General features: G+C 50.3%; 1 protein-coding gene across 1 annotated transcript in view; it reads right to left on the bottom strand.

The window, feature by feature from the left end:
* HUNK (hormonally up-regulated Neu-associated kinase) overlaps positions 1 to 15,924 on the bottom strand; it is a 101,823-nt gene extending 85,899 nt beyond the window's left edge. The window contains exon 1 of the mRNA XM_026513780.3: positions 15,664 to 15,924. Within this exon, the coding sequence (XP_026369565.1) occupies positions 15,664 to 15,924 (261 nt within the window). The remainder of the gene's footprint in view (positions 1 to 15,663) is intronic.
* Positions 15,925 to 17,794: the final 1,870 nt, after the last annotated feature.

The following is a 17,794-nucleotide window of genomic DNA, read 5'->3' as shown; positions in this document are numbered from 1 at the left end:
TCCCAGAGGCAGCAGGAAACAATCAGTAGTCTATTCTCACATCCTGGGACAAAACTGGCAACCAAAAGCAGCGGAGAAGGTACATGAATAAAGCAGCCTCTGGGTGGGGGTGGCTTGGGGGAACGTGTAAGAGCCGGAAACACAGACATTTCAGCGATAAAAGTCCAAGACAAAAACCGCAACCCAGTCGGGGAATCTACAGAGGTCTCAGATGACGGTGGAAATGACGGGGACTTCTAGCAGAGGGCAAGCGAGCAAAGGCGGCACCGCATCTCCAAACCACAAATGCAGAAGAAATCACAACCCTAAAGACAGTAAAACGTTTTGTTGAGTGTTGAGTAAAGAGTTGGCTACCAAACCAAAACATGGGGAATTAAGCTGTCCAATAAATGTTTCCACATCATTCTGACCTGGTAACTCGGTGGGGAATTATCGCTAGATTTCCTCTTTCTTTCGCCGTTAAAATGACTTTCTACCGTTAAAGGATGCCTCGTGCTGAGAAGGTGACCAGAAGATAAGGCCAGTAAGGATTCAACGATCATACCCTCCTCGCACTCTGTCACCAATCTAAGAAATGTAAGGGAGCCACTAATACTTAGAAAGAGCTGAAAGTAAAAACCAGTCAGCAGAGAAGCCATCAATAGTAGGAAGCTGTGAGGCAGAGAGAAGGGTGGACAAAGGAATATTCCCAATGAGCCATAGAAGCTGCTGGAACTCCAGCAGAGGACAGAGGAAGGAAGTGGGATTCCAGGAATGCAGGCATCTAGGCCCCCTGGGGTGCCGAGTGGCCCGAGTGGCCCATCAGGTCCTCAGAGAGGTGTTGACTGCAGGGCTAAGAGGTGCAGTCTTAATGTCCCTCACTTCCCTTTATGCCTAAAATAAAACTCTATCACTCATGATAAACTCTGAGTATCTGTTTCTCACCATCTGAAAAAGCCTCATTCACACCTACCTTTAAAGGTTAAATATAAACATGAAAGTTTAACAGAAGAGAATAACCAACTGCCACTTGCTCACTAACACAATATTGAATATATTTTCAGGATATATATGTGCTTTACACAGATATACATATACAAAATATATGTGCCCATTGTATATATGTATATTATATATACATACATTACATGCATGTCCATCACATACATGTATACATATGTACATTACCTGTATGTATGTATGTATATATACTTTTTAATGCACATATACATATAAATAAGATATATTGGCAGCCAATAAGATATATCAAATAAGATATCAAATCCCCACTGAATAACCATGAATTTTTATAGACACAGAAACGAAAGTTTGGAGGGTTTGAATACCTTGCCCAAGATCACACAGCTACTAGTAGCAGAAAGATGACAGGAACCCAAGACTGTCGTCCCCTAAAGTCTGTGCTTTAGTACAGATACCATTAGGTTCGACTGCAACCGAGTAAAAAACACAGTCAAAAATTCCCACCCAACAACACAAAGAGTTTTCTGCAGACAACAGCGAAACAGGCAAGACTCATACTTTCTTTAGCAATAATAAACTTACAAAGTAAAACTAGTAACCAACCCTCTAGTTTACTTAAGCATAAAAAATAAGAGAAAACTAGGGGGAGAAAAGACTAATGGGTTTGACTAGACAAAAATGAATAGTCTATCTAACCCCCTCAAAAAAGAAGGAGGCAGAAAATGACTCAAAAGACCAATGACCAACTGGGAGAAAATATTTGCAATGTATCAAAAATAAACAACTAATATCCTTAACATGTAAAAAGTTTGCACAGATCAATAAGACGAACAGGAGAAAAATGGGGGAAAATCATTAACAATAGCGAGTAGAAGAAGAAATACAAATTTTCAATCAAGTACACAAATTATGCTTACTCCTAGTAATTACCAAATGCACTTTTTAAGTCACTTCCATACGTTCCATCACTCGGCATAATCTTTCCGAAGTGCAATTTGGCAATATGTCAAAAGCCTTCTAAGTATTTATCCTAAGGAATGGCTTCCTGATGTACATACAAGGATAGTAACAGCAGTATCATTGACTGTAGGGAAATGTTAAAAATAATCTCAATGGCCAGCAGTTGGGAACTGGTTTGTAAAATTACAGTAACTATAAATAATGGAATGCTATTTATCACCAAAAATCAAATTTTAAAAGAATATTTAACAACATGGGGAAATGTTCTCTAAGATATTAAGGTGGGGGGGGAAGTAATAAGAACATTGGAATCTCAATTTTGTAGCAAATGGGTTCAAAGGGGAAAAATCAAGTGTGTGTCTATGATTCTGTGTACATATCTCTGAATCACGTGTACGCAGCCCAACCAGCCCAAACACATAAAAATGTTCACGGTGATTATTGCTGGGTTGTGTGATGACAGGTGATTTTTATTTTCCTCTTTGTTTCCACAAGGAAGCACAGATAATTATTAAAAAAAAAAAAAAAGGACAATTATTTTAAGGTCTCTAAAACAAAATGGAAGTAAACAATGAAGTGTGATTAGTGAAGTGTGGTGGCAAGTGGCTGAGTTAATGATGAAGAGAGTGTATGTAAGTAGCTATTGCAAGAAAAAAGGCGTGGCAATGAACAAACATTAGCCCGGGACTTATCCCAATTGGTGAATAACCTTGAATATTCTGGAACGCACCTCTAAGTGGCCTGGTTTAAAGAATTTTAAAACACTTAAATATCTGGTCAAAAATGGTTTCATTTATTTATTTTTAAAGATTTTATTTATTTATTTATTTATTTTGTTTATTGAGAGAGAGGGAGTGTGCATGTGCGTGCAAGCGGAGGGAGGGCAGAGCGAGAGGCAGAGAGAGAGAATCCCAAGCTGACTCCACTCTGAGCATTGAAGTCCAACTCTGGGCTTCGCCTCACAACCCTAAGATCATAACCCAAGCCGAAACCAAGAGTCGGACACCTAACCAACTGTACCACCCAGGCGCCCCCAAAAATGTTTTTAAAAAATTATTTTTAAAATATTTATAGTTGGTCATATGAAGAAACTGGTTTATATTAAATGGTTTGTATTTATTTTTAAATGAATATGCCCCCTTTTGTCCAAGATTTTATTTATTTGTCAGAGAGAGAGAGACAGAGCACAAGCAGTGGGAACAGCAGGCAGAGGGAGAAGCAGGCTCCCCGCTGAGCAAGGAGCCCAATGGGGGACTCGATCCCAGGCCCCAGGGATCATGACCAGAGCCGAAGGCAGACGCTTAACCGACTGAGCCACCCAGGCGTCCCCATAAATAAATATGCCCCTTTGAAATCTGGAAGACATTATTCTAAGTCTGATTATTGGAAAGAAACTCTCTTTTACGCCACACACTCTCAGGTGCTTTAATTTAATGGCCTTCTATGACAAAAAAAGAAAGAAAAAAAGCTCATTCTTGATCTGGAAAAAAGGCATCTCAGAGTAACGAATTAGGTGAGAGTACAACAGTCATATAGCCATTCCCTCCAGAGGGAAATTCAAGTTTCATTACATCAAATTGGGCTTGAAATTGCAACTACTGCTCACAAATGTTAGTTTTTAATAGAATAAAATGTCATCCTGTGGGAATGACACTTTACAAACCTGAAGAAGTGTTTTCAAAACAAGGTTTTTTATTAGTATTGCTAAATATAAATGTTCAACTGAGAACTGAGTCACAGACTACGTTCTCTAATTAAATTTTTACCCCGGAATAAAGAATATACTTAGAAAGCTAGACTTCTAATGGGAGCCGCAGTAATTCCAGCTGAAAACCAGATTCCATCAGCGATAACACTTATCTATATCCATTTGGTTTCACTGAAGTAAGGCTCAGATAAAATGCTAGAATATTCTCATCCCGGTCTCCACGGCCGGCTTTCCCTGACGCCTCTCTTCACCTGAGCACTTCCTCATTCCATTTGCCTCCGATGCCCCTTCTCAGCCCAAACGGAGCTTGGAAAAACTGGTCAAGCTCCGGCTAGTCTGCATCCTACGTAAGGGGAAAGCACTGGGTGTTTGGCTTTGTTTTTAATAAATAATCTGTGTTCGTTCCTGCAGGAGACGGTTTGACAAGACTCTAAGGGACTGGTGGGTGGGCTACAGAAGACATGGACTTCATGCAGCTTCACATTTGATTCAAACTTCAAGTCCTCTGACCCTCCCCCCTCATGCTCGCTCTCTCTCTCTCTCATTCTCTTTCTCTCAAATAAATAAAATCTTAAAAACAAAAAAAAAACTAAGACTGATGCTACCAGACCTACTCAACGTAGCTACCAGTCCCCACCACTTCCTTCCCTAAGAAAATTTGCTGCTGGGCGCCTGGGTGGCTCAGTCGGTTAAAGGTCTGCCTTCGCTCGGGTCATGATCCCAGGATTGAGTCCTGCATCAGGCTCCCTGCTCAGTGGGGAATCTGTGTCTTCCTCTGCCCCTCCCTCCCCTTCCCTCCCCCCCTCCTGCTCATGCACAGGTGTGCTCACTCTCTCTCTCTCAAAAAAATAAAATAAATAAAATCTTAAAAGAAAATCTGCTGCCAAAAAGTGATGCATTTATATTTAGCACAGTATGATATGATTTCTATTTAATATAGATACACACACGTTGGTGTGTCTGTATGTACATACATATATTCATGTTTGTGTGGCATACACACATACGCACACACGCACAGGCTCGCACAAGGCTCAAGGTCCTTATCTCATAGTGAACTCATAAAAGGTGGCAGCCCACAACCACTGCCCGCACTTTTGAGACTCGGAGCGCGCGGCGAACCTAGCACAGTGCAGCAAACAGGTGGGAAAGGCGCCCTTCACTCCCCGGACCACACACGGAGACTGTCATCACACAAGCACCCCAGCCATGCCCAGGACTTTGGGCTTTGGTTTATTCATTGCTGATTCATGACCTGATTAGCTGCTCACTAAAACTTTTATTTGAAAACCCTCGGTACGATTCCAAACGCTCTGATGACATGTTCTCTTGAGTGAATCTGGTTTTGCCATTATCTGAGGGGTTTCCCAAAACGGGGGATTTTCACGGTTAACCTTGAGAGAGTCCTGGGCACAAGGGCATGGCTGGCTGGTCACTCTGAAAAATTAACACAACAGTACCTACCACAAGAGGCCATGGTAAGGAAGAAATTATATTATGCAGCAAAGCACGCAGGACACAGCCTGGGAGACCGTATGAGATCCGTAAATGTTCGCGATGATTACTGTTATCAGTATTACATCCGTGTGGGGAAAGCAAAGAGCAAGCACTCATTTCTTTCCTGTAGGGTTTTGGTGATTCAGGAGCGCAAGCAATCCCTGTGTTGTTCTAGGTGGACAAAGGATTTGCTGGGAGTGTAATTTCATCCTACCCACCCTCCGCAGAAATAGCAAGACTCCCCGACGGCAGGTGTTTCTGTCTCTGTGCTCCGTGGGTGCCCATCACTGCGGCCCATTCTCCCGTGTTCTAGTCACAGAGCTCCAGCAAAGGGCAGGGAGTGACCAACAGAGGAGCGTCATGAAACAAGAGGAGCTTATCAGAGGCAGAAAGAAAGCCAGACGCTTTACCAGAAAGCCACGGGATGGGATGTAAGACAACGAGAACTCACTACGGGGGGATAAAAATGACAGAAGTAACGCAAACACGGAGTCGAGAAAGAATCAAATGGCTCAGAGAACAGGCGAGAGAAGCAGGCAGGATTGCCAAATGTTTTGGCAGCCATTTGGCTTAGGAGACTGATAAACTTATTAAAAAATTATAGTCAAAGAGACAGATCCAAACCTCCATATATCTCCATGGGAAACATCCAAAAAAACGTATGTTTGCAAACAGCAACTTCGCCCATCTGTTGCAGTGTTGGTACATTTCTCAGGAAAGAGCTGAGGGTCCATTAACAGTCCCATGACATTGCACAATACTTGCCTGCTTCTGACCGGTCACCTGTCACTCTGATACCTAGGAGCCTTCCTTAACAAATCCCTGCAGAAGGCACAGCTGTTCGGGGCTGGGATTTTTCCCAAGGAACGCCACCTGGACAGACTGTTCCGTCTACACATCACTCACACAGGCATACCACGAGCTGCAAGGAGCGGAGACACGGTGCCCGCAGAACCAGTCCCTGCTAACTTCGACACTGTGGTCCCGAGCTGCCCTCCTGTCCTGGGAACATCAAAGCATTCTTTAATGCACTCAAAAAATATCGACTGAGCACCTTCTCTGTTCCAGGTTCTAGACACCAGGGAAGAGAGCAGTGAGCCCACCTCATGGGGCTTACAGTCCAGTGGGGAGACAAACAATAAACCCAACAACACAGAAATATATACCATGGGGTCCGGGTGAATGTCATCCCCCCCCAGTTCATATGTCTAAGTCTTGTCCTCATCCATCCAAGCTGCTGTAACAAAACACCATCGACTGGGAGGCTTCTAAACAACGTTAATTTATTTCTCATGGTTTTGGAGGCGCTGGCACATTTGGGGTCAGGTGCTGCGTCTGGTGCTGTGTCTACTTGCTGTGTTCTTGCGAGGGTCACGGGAGCTTTCTGGGGTCTCTTTTACAAGACCACTGGTCTTATTCATGGCGCTCTGCCCTCATGCCTAATCGCCCCCCAGGGGCCGCACCCCCAAATACTATCACATTGGGGCTTAGGTGCCAACATATGAATTCTAGGGGGATACAAGCATTCAGATCATAGCAAGTGCCAAGCCCCAGTACCTCAGAATGTGACCTTATTTGGACACACAGTCTTTACAGAAGTAATCAAGTTAAAGTAAGGTCGTTAGGATGGGCCCTAATCTAATATGGCCGGTGTCCTTATAAAAAGGGGAAATGCAGACACAGAGACAGACACACATCCAAGGAAGAGGACAGGAGAGTCACAGGGAGAAGACAGCCATCTGCGAGCCAAGGACAGGGGCCCAAAGCAGATTCTCCCTCACGGCCCTCAGGAAGAACCCATCCTGCCGACACCTCAATCTTGGACTTCGAGCCTCCAGAGCTGTGTGACAATAAATTTCTGTTTAAGGCTCCCAGTTGGTGGTACTTTGTTAAAACAGCCCCAGTGAACTAATCGAGGTGATGAGAAGCCCTTGGAGGGAAGGGGAAGCAGGGGCAAAGAGTGACAAGCGCCATGTTGACCTCTACGATTCCAAACACCAGGGCCCAGTCGTTCATGCCACTAGCACCACTCCCCAGGGGGCTTCTCGGGTAGACAGAAGATCCCAAGGGTCCAAGGCATATTTTCACACAGGTGCTTACACTTAGTGCATTTTATGTCCAAGTCAAGTGGCGGCTATTGCTCCTTTCAAGGTGTTCATTTCCCTTGATGTTCCCCTTTTTCTTTCTTCTCAAGCACCCACCATAAATTCCATCTATTGCGTTTCCCATGAGGAGGTCATGGCACATGGATTCAGAGTTGTTCCGGCGAGAGTCAAGGTTTTCCAAAGATCCGTCCACACCCTATGCTGCCCGACACCCGTGACCCAAGCATATCAGGAGCAGGGGGTCAGGATACCGTGCCCAGTCCAAGGTCACGGTTGTAGAACCAGACTGCCTGATCTGAGCGTAAGCGGCAATTTTAGCCCAATCAGCACAGGTGCTGGCAAACCAAGGTGACCCAAATCCTCACCCCAACAACACAGAGCAGACAGGGCTGGGCAACAAAGCAGTGGCTCATAACATTCTGGGGGGAAATAACTCCTTTTAGAATCCAGTGAAATATATGTGTGTGTGTGTGTGTGTGTGTGTGTGTGTATAAATATATATTTGCATATATATTTATATATATACAAATATATTTATATATGTGTTTATATTTATATAATTATCCATATACAATTTATAAGGGTTCATGGGCCTATAAAGTTCAGCTATGGTCCCTCTCTAGTTAGTGGGATATCCAGGGAAATAACTTCTGCAGTGGCAAGAATCACCCAGAAACAAAGACAAAGAATAAACAGGGAGCAGGAGAAGATAGGAAAGGCCGCAAAATATATCATTGAAAGTCCTTATATATTAAGGAAATACATAAAATGTACCTAGAAATCAGTAAGAAAAAGACCCGAAGCCCAGAGGAAAATGGTGAACAGACTGAAACAATGAACAGAAATCATATGCATATTATTAAACACGGAAATACACTCAACTCACTTGTAAATAGGAGGAGCTATAAATAAAACTGGATACCCATGTTTAATCTACAAGACCGGCCAAGATCAAAAAGTTTAAAGAGGGCCTTGTATTGGGATGCGTGGGTGGCTCAGTTGGTTAAGCATCTGCCTTTGGCTCAGGGTCATGATCCCAGCATTCTGGGATCGAGCCCCACATCAGGCTTCTCTGCCGGGAGCCTGCTGCTTCCTCTCTCACTCCCCCTGCTTGTGTTCCCTCTCTCGCTGGCTGGCTGTCTCTCTCTGTGAAATAAATAAATAAAATCTTTAAAAAAAAAAAAAAAGAAACCTCTGAATTTAAGAACATGTGTCTGTATGAACAACACCAAAACTTAACCAAACGAATCTTAAAACACACAAAAATGATTAAGAACCAAAAAGAACCCAGTACTAAGGAAGTGCCCAGCTAAGGAGGACAGAGCCGGGTGGTAAGAAGGCGAGATGGTAAGAAGACGTTAAGAAACAGCTCAGACCCAAGTAGTCTTTTGTCCACCGGAATGTCCCGAATCATTAACTCTAATCGACAATAACCCAGGTTCCCACAACTGCTTCAACAACTTTTCCCACAACCCCCAGGAGGGATCGGGGCGGGAGGGTCCCTCCTATTGTCTCTAAACTAGGCGCACCGACCGGTCCACAAGTTAGTCAAACTCCACTGACACAAAGTTCTCCAGAGAAAACAGCACATGAAAGTCTCCTAAAAGTACCCCACACACATCAGAGCCCCCAAGAATTCCAACCGAAGAGAAACATGAGGCGAGAGTATTCCCCAGGACACTGAGAGTGTCTGGAGTGTAGACCCCACCGATGCGCCCTCATTTCAGGTTCAGAGGGATCACAACTGGGTCAGCAAGGTGGGGCGGGGAAGCTGCCCACTTTCTTTATGGAAACAGCCTGGACTCAGATGAAGACTCCCTCCCAGCACGGCCCTGTCTCCCCCAGGGAGCCAGTAAGCCACGGACAGGGGTGCCGCCCCCCTTCCCCTTCAGGGCTAAGGAACTTCCTCCCTGCTCTTGCTGGCGCCCCCCTACGAGCCCCCCCCCCCCAGGAACTGCCCTTGGCAAGTGCCCAAGGCCATGCCCCCTTCCCAGGGCAGCCCAGCCAATGACGGGTCCCCTCACTCCTCCAGCTCAGGCACCTGCGTAGGACCATCTCAGCACCATGGCATGGGGCAGAGGCTTTGCTGAGACTGCACTGGAGGCCAACTCCTCCCCCTGTCTGATGCTGCCCTGCCCCTCCCCACCCCTCCCCTCCCAAGTAACGGTGTGAGTATACTCCGAGACCACATTCTTCTCCCGCTCAAGGCCGGCTTCCCAGGAAACCCCCTGCAACACAAGCCTAAGACTCCTCGGAGGTGCTGTGAGTGGAACTGTGTCCCACAGAAAGACATGCTCGAGTCCTACCCCGGCACTTGTCACTGGCGCCTTACTGAAGATGGCATCTCTGCATATGTAATCAAGGGAGGACGAGGTCCTACGGGATTAGGGTCAACCCTAAATCCAATGACTGGTGTTCCTATAAGGAGAGGCAGATGTGGAGCCAGAGGTGACACACAGAAGAAGGAAGGCCCCGTGAAGATGGAGGGAGAGACGGGCAGCGCGGACCCAAGCCCAGGACATTCGCCAAGGACTGGCCGTAAGCACCAGAAACCGCAAGCGGCCAGGAAGGATCCTCCCCTAGACTCTCCAGAGGGGCACGGCCCTGCTGACACCTGGATTTGGGACTCCTGGCCCTCAGAACTGGTTACTTGTAACGCAGCTCTAACAGGACAGAAGTGAAGGTCAGAGGGGAAAAAAATCTACTCCGGGCATTCCTCTACCCCAGCAAGTGGGCTCTCACCGGCCCAGGGCCACTGCAAGCATGTAGTGAGAAAACGCACAGACGACCCCCAGATAAACCACAAAACACACTAGACCACACCCCTGAGAGCTGGTCCTTGTGATCAAGGAGCGGCGGTTGCCCTCCCTCCCTCTGTCAGGTTATCAGCCTCCTTTGGTCCTATGCAGGCCCCGTGGCTCACCCCCCTCCTACTGGTCATTTTACCAGCCAACAGCACCCCATCAGAGCGCGTGACGTTCAATTCAGGTCGGCACCTGGAAGTGGCCGGGGCCCAGGCTGAGCAGAGGAAGCGCTCTCACCAGTTTGCTAAAAATAAGGCTTGTGGATTTGTCTATGCGTTTCCATTAGCCAAGAGAGCAGGTCATTGGGTCACCACGAATAACCGAGAGGGGGGTATGTCCCAAGGGAAATGATAATTCATGCCCAAACCACCCAGTCCCAGAGGACACCCAGCCTGTCCATCTCACCGGGCAGATACAGCTGCCGCCCACCACCACCACCCCCACCCCCACCCCCACCCCCGCCTTCTGGAAGATCACCACCACGATGGCTGACTGCCTGCCTCACTGGAGCGGCCGGCAGCCTGTGGAACGCTGTCGTCAAACCCAGCCCATATGGTGACTCAACACCTGCAGAGAAAATGTAGGGTTGTACGGCTCTTCGTGGGCTCCGCGCAGCGCTGTTGTGCCCATTCCTAAGCTCCCTTTGAAGTCCACGGGACCTGCGCATCAATGAACACTAAGAACTGAGCCCTACGTGCCAATTTCCACCATTCACACGTACTTCAAAAAGATGAGACGGGGCAGGAAGTTCAAAAAGACTGCGCCTGCAACTGCGACATGCAATCTCGGAAATTATAGGCACTGCCTTGTCACACACGCCACGCTGACAGGTGCTCTTGCCAAACGCCTCCTTCTTGCCAAGAAATCCCTGCTGCGGATTAAGAGGAATTTCCAGTTCTCTAAGCATTTCTTGCTCCTCGGAGCTATTACCCCTAAATTTCTAGCACTTCCAAAAAAAAAAAAAGTACAGGCTTTAGCACCTGTTTGTTTCAGAAATACTTGCGAAAAACAGATCTGCCAAAGGCCATCTCTAAAATTAGTCATATTTCCTGTTCTGCAAAACATAGTAAATTGTATTTTTAGTAACTCCTTCACTCCAGGTATCTGGAACTGTCGTGCTCCAAGCATAATTATTGGCAACTTACTAAGCAGGCAACCCTTATTTTTAGCCCCAAAATAGCTCCAACCAAAGTGATAAATAGGATTTTTTTTTAAACCAAGGGTTAGAACAAGATATTTAAACATCTTAACCAATCATTTATGTACCCAACTTTGGATCTTAGAAAGACTTAATCACAAAAGGAGATCCTTTGTGGCATCAACCCCTGGCCCCTTTTTGCAGCCTTGCCTCTGATATATGCCCTGAGATATACCTGAGATATGCCCTGCTTTTCTCTGTCAGCCTTTCCAACTTTCTTTTAGCAAGTCTTTAAAAAAATGTGATAACGACCTATTATGTGCCAAAACGATGCATTTCTTAGGTATCAGGGACCAATTTCAGGGGCAACAAGCACAACCTCTCTGGGTCTTTCTAAGTCATCACTCAATACCCCCGTTCGGCAACTCTGATCTTTGTCTCAAAGCCACAGAGAATACTATTCAAAATCTGATTTTGTGGTCCCTTTTCCTCCTCCAATCATCAGCTTCCTGTAGTCACAGACACTCTGCCCTAAGAACGTACCAGCAAAGAGTCTCACAGGACCAAGTGGATTATTTATTTTTAAAGCCGTATTAACAGAGATGACGTCCACTCAAAGCTAGAGAAGGACAGAAGTAGGTGTCACCCAAACCCATTCTTTCTTTTCAAGCAGCAACAGGGCCGTCTAGATCCAGATGGCTTTCAAACAAACAGCTCAGAGGAAAGGCAGGCAAACTACTGCCTGGCAGACAGTGGCGGCTGAAGGAAGCTTCTTGATGAGGCAGGACTGAAGCCTGAGATGAAAGTCAGGGGAAAGTGGTTTTCTGTCATCTTGGACTGTAATTCCCAGCAAGCCGTGGAGAATACGGCCCAAATCTTTTTGGAAATGTGCACCGAGTCGAAATGTAACACACACACACACACCCCCACGGGTCCTAAACCAGCAGCACTCTAGATTTTGGTACAAATCATCCAAAACACAGTGCATAGTTTGAGACTGTACCTGTGAGGCAAGCTATACATGGGTACCCCCTCTTCTTCCCTTTCTCCATCCCACCTTTAGCCTTTTGCATGAACTGATGATACCCTACCACAAGCTGCCCCGGACCCTACCACAAGCTGCCCCGGATCCCACCACTCGGGGGATGGCGTGGGGCCATGCATCCATTTCTTTCTTTCTTTCTTTCTTTTTTAAGATTTTATTTATTTATTTGACAGAGAGAGACAGCCAGCGAGAGAGGGAACACAGCAGGCGGAGTGGGAGAGGAAGAAGCAGGCGGAGTGGGAGAGGAAGAAGCAGGCTCCCAACGGAGGGGCCCGATATGGGGCTCGATCCCAGAACGCCGGGATCACGCCTTGAGCCGAAGGCAGGCGCTTAACGATTGAGCCACCCAGGCGCCCCCATTCATCCATTTCTTACTACAGTGTTCATGACTTAATTTCCCTCCCACTGTGGGATAAAAGTGAAGTACTCTATCCAGAGTATGCACCCCAAAAAGGGGGGCAGTATTGGGGGGAGAGGCTTTCCAGAGCCATTCACATCACCCACTGGGAGGGACACCTCACTTCCCTTCCCCCAGGGTACTGTCACCTCAAGGTTTCCCCTTGCTAGGTTCGCATAAGTACCCCTTCGCCAGCCTGCAAACCCTCTTACTAGCTTGTAAAAGGAGGGCAAGGCTGCACAGAGCAGGAGGCTGACTTCATCTTTGTTTAGTAAGACAATATCCAGAACGCGAGTATGGATGGAGGCTCGTGAACGCAGTAATCCTTCCCAAAGTCATGCATGTACGTGCACGCGCGCGCACGCACGCACACGTTTCAATCTCTACGATCTGCCAAAACCCTAATCTATTCGTTAAGCACTAAAAGTGTTGGATTTGGGAGATAAAAGCTATGAATGACACCCATTGTTTCCTTAAAGCTGGCAATTAAGTGAACTAAAATCCAAATTTCTCATGATGCTTGTACTCCCCGAAGCACTGATTCTCGTGGTTGGAGAACAGCAAATCCGAAAAATCTAGGAACCCTAGGGCCACTCAGCAACTAGAGCCAATCAAACAGTCGAGATTGACAATTTCACAGCCAATTCACGGTCCCCTCCCCTTGCTGAGACGAGGTGAGATTCATTTAAAAAGATAAGACAAGGGATGGCTGGGTGGCTTAGTCGGTTGAGTGACCAACCCTTAATTTCAGCTCAGCTCGTGATCAGGGTCACGGGTTCGAGCCTCCAGGCAGCTCTGCTTAGGAGAGAATCGGCTTGAGAGTCTCTCTCCTTCTCCCTCTGCCCCTCCCTCCCAGCTCACATGCACCCTCTCTCTCTAAAATAAATAAAATCTTAAAAAAAAAAATAAAGATGAGAGAGAAAGGACATGGTCACCTAGGGGTGCAGAGGGCTCCTCCTTTGGACCCCATCTGGGCAAGAACTCCCTGCACAGGTTGTCCTGTGGGCCCAGCAGAATTCCAGAAGCCCGGAGTAGGGCCCGAGCTCAGAGTGCATCCTCGCCCAGTTCAGCCAAGGCCAAGAGCCTTATGTTATGGAGCAAAAATGCACCGGTGAGGAGCCGGGGGCGCAACAGGACATGGGAAAGCGGAGAGAAGCCAGGAGAGGCTGAGCGGCAGGGCAGGCGAGATGGAAGTGCTTGTAATGTTGGCCATATGTTGTCAGTATGAAGTCTTGTCTCTTTTTGCTTAAGTTTCAAGCGGCAACACGCACAACCAGACTGAATCCTATTACGTTTCACAGGAAAACAAAGTTCTACTACCCAGGCCAACAGGCATTTACCCAGGCATGGGGAAGTGGGCCCGCTGTAGCTAGTGAGGGGGGCCTCGGCCGTGCACCCAGGCCGGATATGTAAGTTGGCCAGCCCACTGCAAACCAAAGGAGGAAAGTATGCTGTGCTCCCTTTGGACTAGAATGAGGTTAGGAGTGTTTTTTTCTTCTTCTTTGAAGAGTTAGTTGCTCAATTCAGTGAGTTCATTCTGCACACTCCCTTTTTACATGGAAATTCAAACAAGAGGCACTTTTTAAACTACTCACTCTAACCTCACCTACCCAAAACAAAGGTACCCCACTGGAACAGGAGCAGCGTAGGAATAGAGGACAAATGACAAGGGTGATAGAGACCTGTACTCAAATGCAAGAGGCTTCAGGACCCAGTGGGGAAAGGAGGAGGGAAACCAAAGGTAGGTGAGACTGGGGACAGGAAGGCAGGGCAGCTCGCCCTAGAATCAGAGCTCCACAGTATGGCGTTCCAGGAACTCCCAGGCTGGGGAGAGGACCCCAGGTCAGTGGGCAGAGGGTAGGTAGGAAGCCTACAGCTTCCCTCTCCCCGGATATGCTGACGCCTCCCTGATCAATGAGCCACCAAAAAGGGTTACTCCCAGACCAGTGCTGAGAGACTCCAAGCCTTGGGGGGGGGGGGGGGCGGGGAAAGAGGGCGGGGGGGGGGGGGGGGAGCCTTGAGTCTGAGATGACCATGAGCTTGCCCCAAACTTGGGCAGCTGCCAGGCAGCCTTACCACTTGGGACGACCCTGCGTCTGGGCCACTCCACTCCAAAATAAGTCATCCTATGTCGGGGGTTTTCTCACAGATTCAAGTTACAGCTTAGACCCACCTTCGGCAACGCCTGGCAAAGGTTCACAACCATCTAACTTCCCACCAGTCTGCAGTGGGTGCCCCTTCGGGGCTCTGGGGCTCTTCCTTTGCTTTCCTTTCTTCCAGAAAGATATGAAGGCACTTCCCAACCGCCCGACCCTGGGGATATCAGTGTGTAGTTCTGTACCTGCCAGAACAAGGTCCTTACTGCAGCTCCCACCCAGTGGCTGAAGAGAATGGAGGAGGGATGGAGGGAAGGAGATGGGAACGGTTGGGGAATGGAGGGGTGGGTGAGATCGGAAAGCAGAGGTGGGAGGGAATGGGGGGGGGTAGAAAACCCTCATCTGAGCGCGAAAAACTTCCCTAGCTGCCCCAGCCTACAGGTGGAAAACGTCCCTGGGGTCACAGCCTTCTCCCACCTCCTAAGCCCAGGAAGGGAATCAGATTCTAAGCTTCCCCAAGGGCTGGCTAACCGGCTTCCCCACCCTCAACGTAATGGCCCACGCAACACAGTGGCCTGGCTCCTGCCCCTCCACTGATGTGGGGCCCCTATGGGACCCAAGAACAGAGCACCTCCACCATCCCCCGCGCTGGTGTCCACCAGGCGGCGCCCTTCGAGGAGCAAAAAGGCTGCGGGTGGCTTGGTGGGTAAACCAGCCGCCCCCCAGGGAAGCCGACCCCAGACCGCCCCTCGGAAAAGGCCGGTAACCCGGCCGCGGCGGCGTGCGCGCGCGCGCGCTGGACTCGTCCCCTCTTTCAAACGCAAGGAAAGGCAGGCGGAGGGGAGGTGCCCGGCCGGGACTACGCAGCCGGACTCCCCGTGCAGTGCTCCCGGCAGGGTCCCCGCCGTTCCTCCCGTCCCGAGGGCCGGGGCCCCGCGCCCCGGGGGACTCACCTTCTCTCCGGTCAGCACGTGCAGCCCCTCGCGCACCTTGGCGAAGGAGCCCTCGCCCAGCTTCCTGCTGCCGATGAGGTAGTTGCCCACTCGCTTGTGGTGCTGGAAGTCGCGGAGCCGCTCGCGGGGCACGCCGCTCACCCAGGCCGGCAGGAAACTTCCCTCGCAGGCCGCCGCCGGCCTGGCCGCGTCCTCGGCGCCGCCGCCGCCCCCGGGCGCCGCCGGCTCGCCCAGCAGCCCGTCCCCAGCCGCCGCTGGCATCGCGCTCGACCGCGGCCCGCCGACTCCGCTCGGCTCCCGCGCTCGCAGCTCCGCCGCCGCCGCCTCCGGCTGTCCGGGCTCCTCCCGCCGCCGCCCTGGGCCCTGCCCCGCCCGGCCCGCGTCTCCCGCGCCCCGGGGCCGCCGCCGAGCGCCGCGCGCAGACAATAGCGGGCGACCGGGGACTGGGGACCCGCCCCCAAGAAGTTCTTCTTCAGAGGGTCGCCCGGGCCCCTGCCAGCACCCCGGGATCCCGGCCGGGTCCCGTCCGGCGGCCGATGACAGTCGCCCCGCTCGCGGGCGCGGGGAGCCGGGGTGGCGGGGGGCGCGGTCGGGTGCCGGGTGCCGGGTGCCGGGTCCCGGATCCCGGAGCCCCGGCGCCTCCGCAGCCTCCGCCTGGCCGCCGCCGGCTGGCCCGCACGGGCTCGGGGCCGGCTCGCTCGCTCGTTCTAGCTGTGCGCCGGGGGAAGGCTCCCGCCGGAGAGCAGCGCGCGTCGGGCTGCAGGCGCCCTCTGGAAGGCAGCAGAAGAAAGCCCCATTCAGTTTGAATTTGCAGAAATTCAATCCGGTCGCGGGCGGCGGGAACAGATGCGAGCTCCACTCCGCAGCCTGTGCACTTTCAAATCCCTCGTAGCCCCTCCTTCGCCGCGCGCAACAGCCAAACTCGACCCTCGCCGGAGAGGGGAGGGCCCGGGGAGGGGAGCGGCGGAGTAGGCGGCGGAGTCACCTGAGCGCCAGACGGGGGACCCCGCGCGGCCTCGGAGACGCGCGCTCCCGGGCCGCCCAAGTCGGGCTGCCTCCGGCTGCGCCTCTCGCCCGGATTCTGGGCTTGGGCTTTCTGGACCTTTCGGCGATGAAATCCACCCCCCCGCCGGCCGCACCCACCAGGGGCAGGAGGAAGGGAGGGAGGAGGGAGGGCTCTCGAACCCCGCGGACGGGGGCTAGGTGCCAGGTGTCCAGGCCAGGGCCCGGCACACAGTAGGGCCCTGCGGACCCCGGCTAGGCGGAGAGACCCTGGGTGGAAGGAAGGATGGGGAGGTGGCGGGGCGGCCGTCCGGGCTAGCACGCAGACCCGGTTGCTGGGTTGGAGGAGGAGCAGCCGCAACAATAGTAGTGGCGGCCGCGGCGTAGGAACCAGGGCGCCTGTGCCTCTGCTTGTAGGTTTACACCTTTGCTTTCCGCGGAAACGCGGCCGGCGGCTACAGGAGGGGGTGGATCCGCGCTCCCTGCTCCGCAAGGCTTTTGTTCTGAGCGCGCCGTGACTGTGCTCATCTCTCATAACCAGTGCGGCTGCCCTGACGACTCGGATTCGCTCCAGGCTCCCCCACATCTTCCCGAACCCCAAATGAGGAATCTCGTGAGGCGGAAGCTTGGGGGGAGGAGAGGGGAGGAGGTAAGGGGAAGCATTTACAAAATACTACCTGTTGAGCCTCAAGATAAAAGGCGCCAGCGTTTAATGCATACTTAACCCCCGTTATTACATCAGAGTTGAAAGGAGGATTTGGTCCTAACCGAGTTCCTTTCTTTATTGACTCCTCGATGCACAAGTGTGGCATGATACCCGTCAATGCTCTGAGATGGGGGGGAGGGGGGCACAGCTGTCAAGAATCCAGCTGGGGGCTCTCTGACCCATCTGAAAAGCGACCCAGAGAAACACCTCTCTTAAATAGATCAAATGTTAAATATGCTATAATCAACTACTCACAAGTTAGGAGTCAGCAGCCTCGTCATTTCTAAGCTTGTGTTTTCTGTCAGTCTTATTGTCCCCATTTTCCAATATTACATGGGTTTTTTTTAATTATTAATTTATTTTTAGAGAGAGAGAGCACAGAGGGGAAGGGCAAGGGAGAGGGGGAGAGAATCTTAAGCAGGC

The sequence above is a fragment of the Ursus arctos genome, unplaced genomic scaffold (genome assembly GCF_023065955.2).
Source record: "Ursus arctos isolate Adak ecotype North America unplaced genomic scaffold, UrsArc2.0 scaffold_4, whole genome shotgun sequence".
NCBI lineage: Eukaryota > Metazoa > Chordata > Mammalia > Carnivora > Ursidae > Ursus > Ursus arctos.
This window is presented reverse-complemented; position numbering and strand designations above follow the sequence as displayed.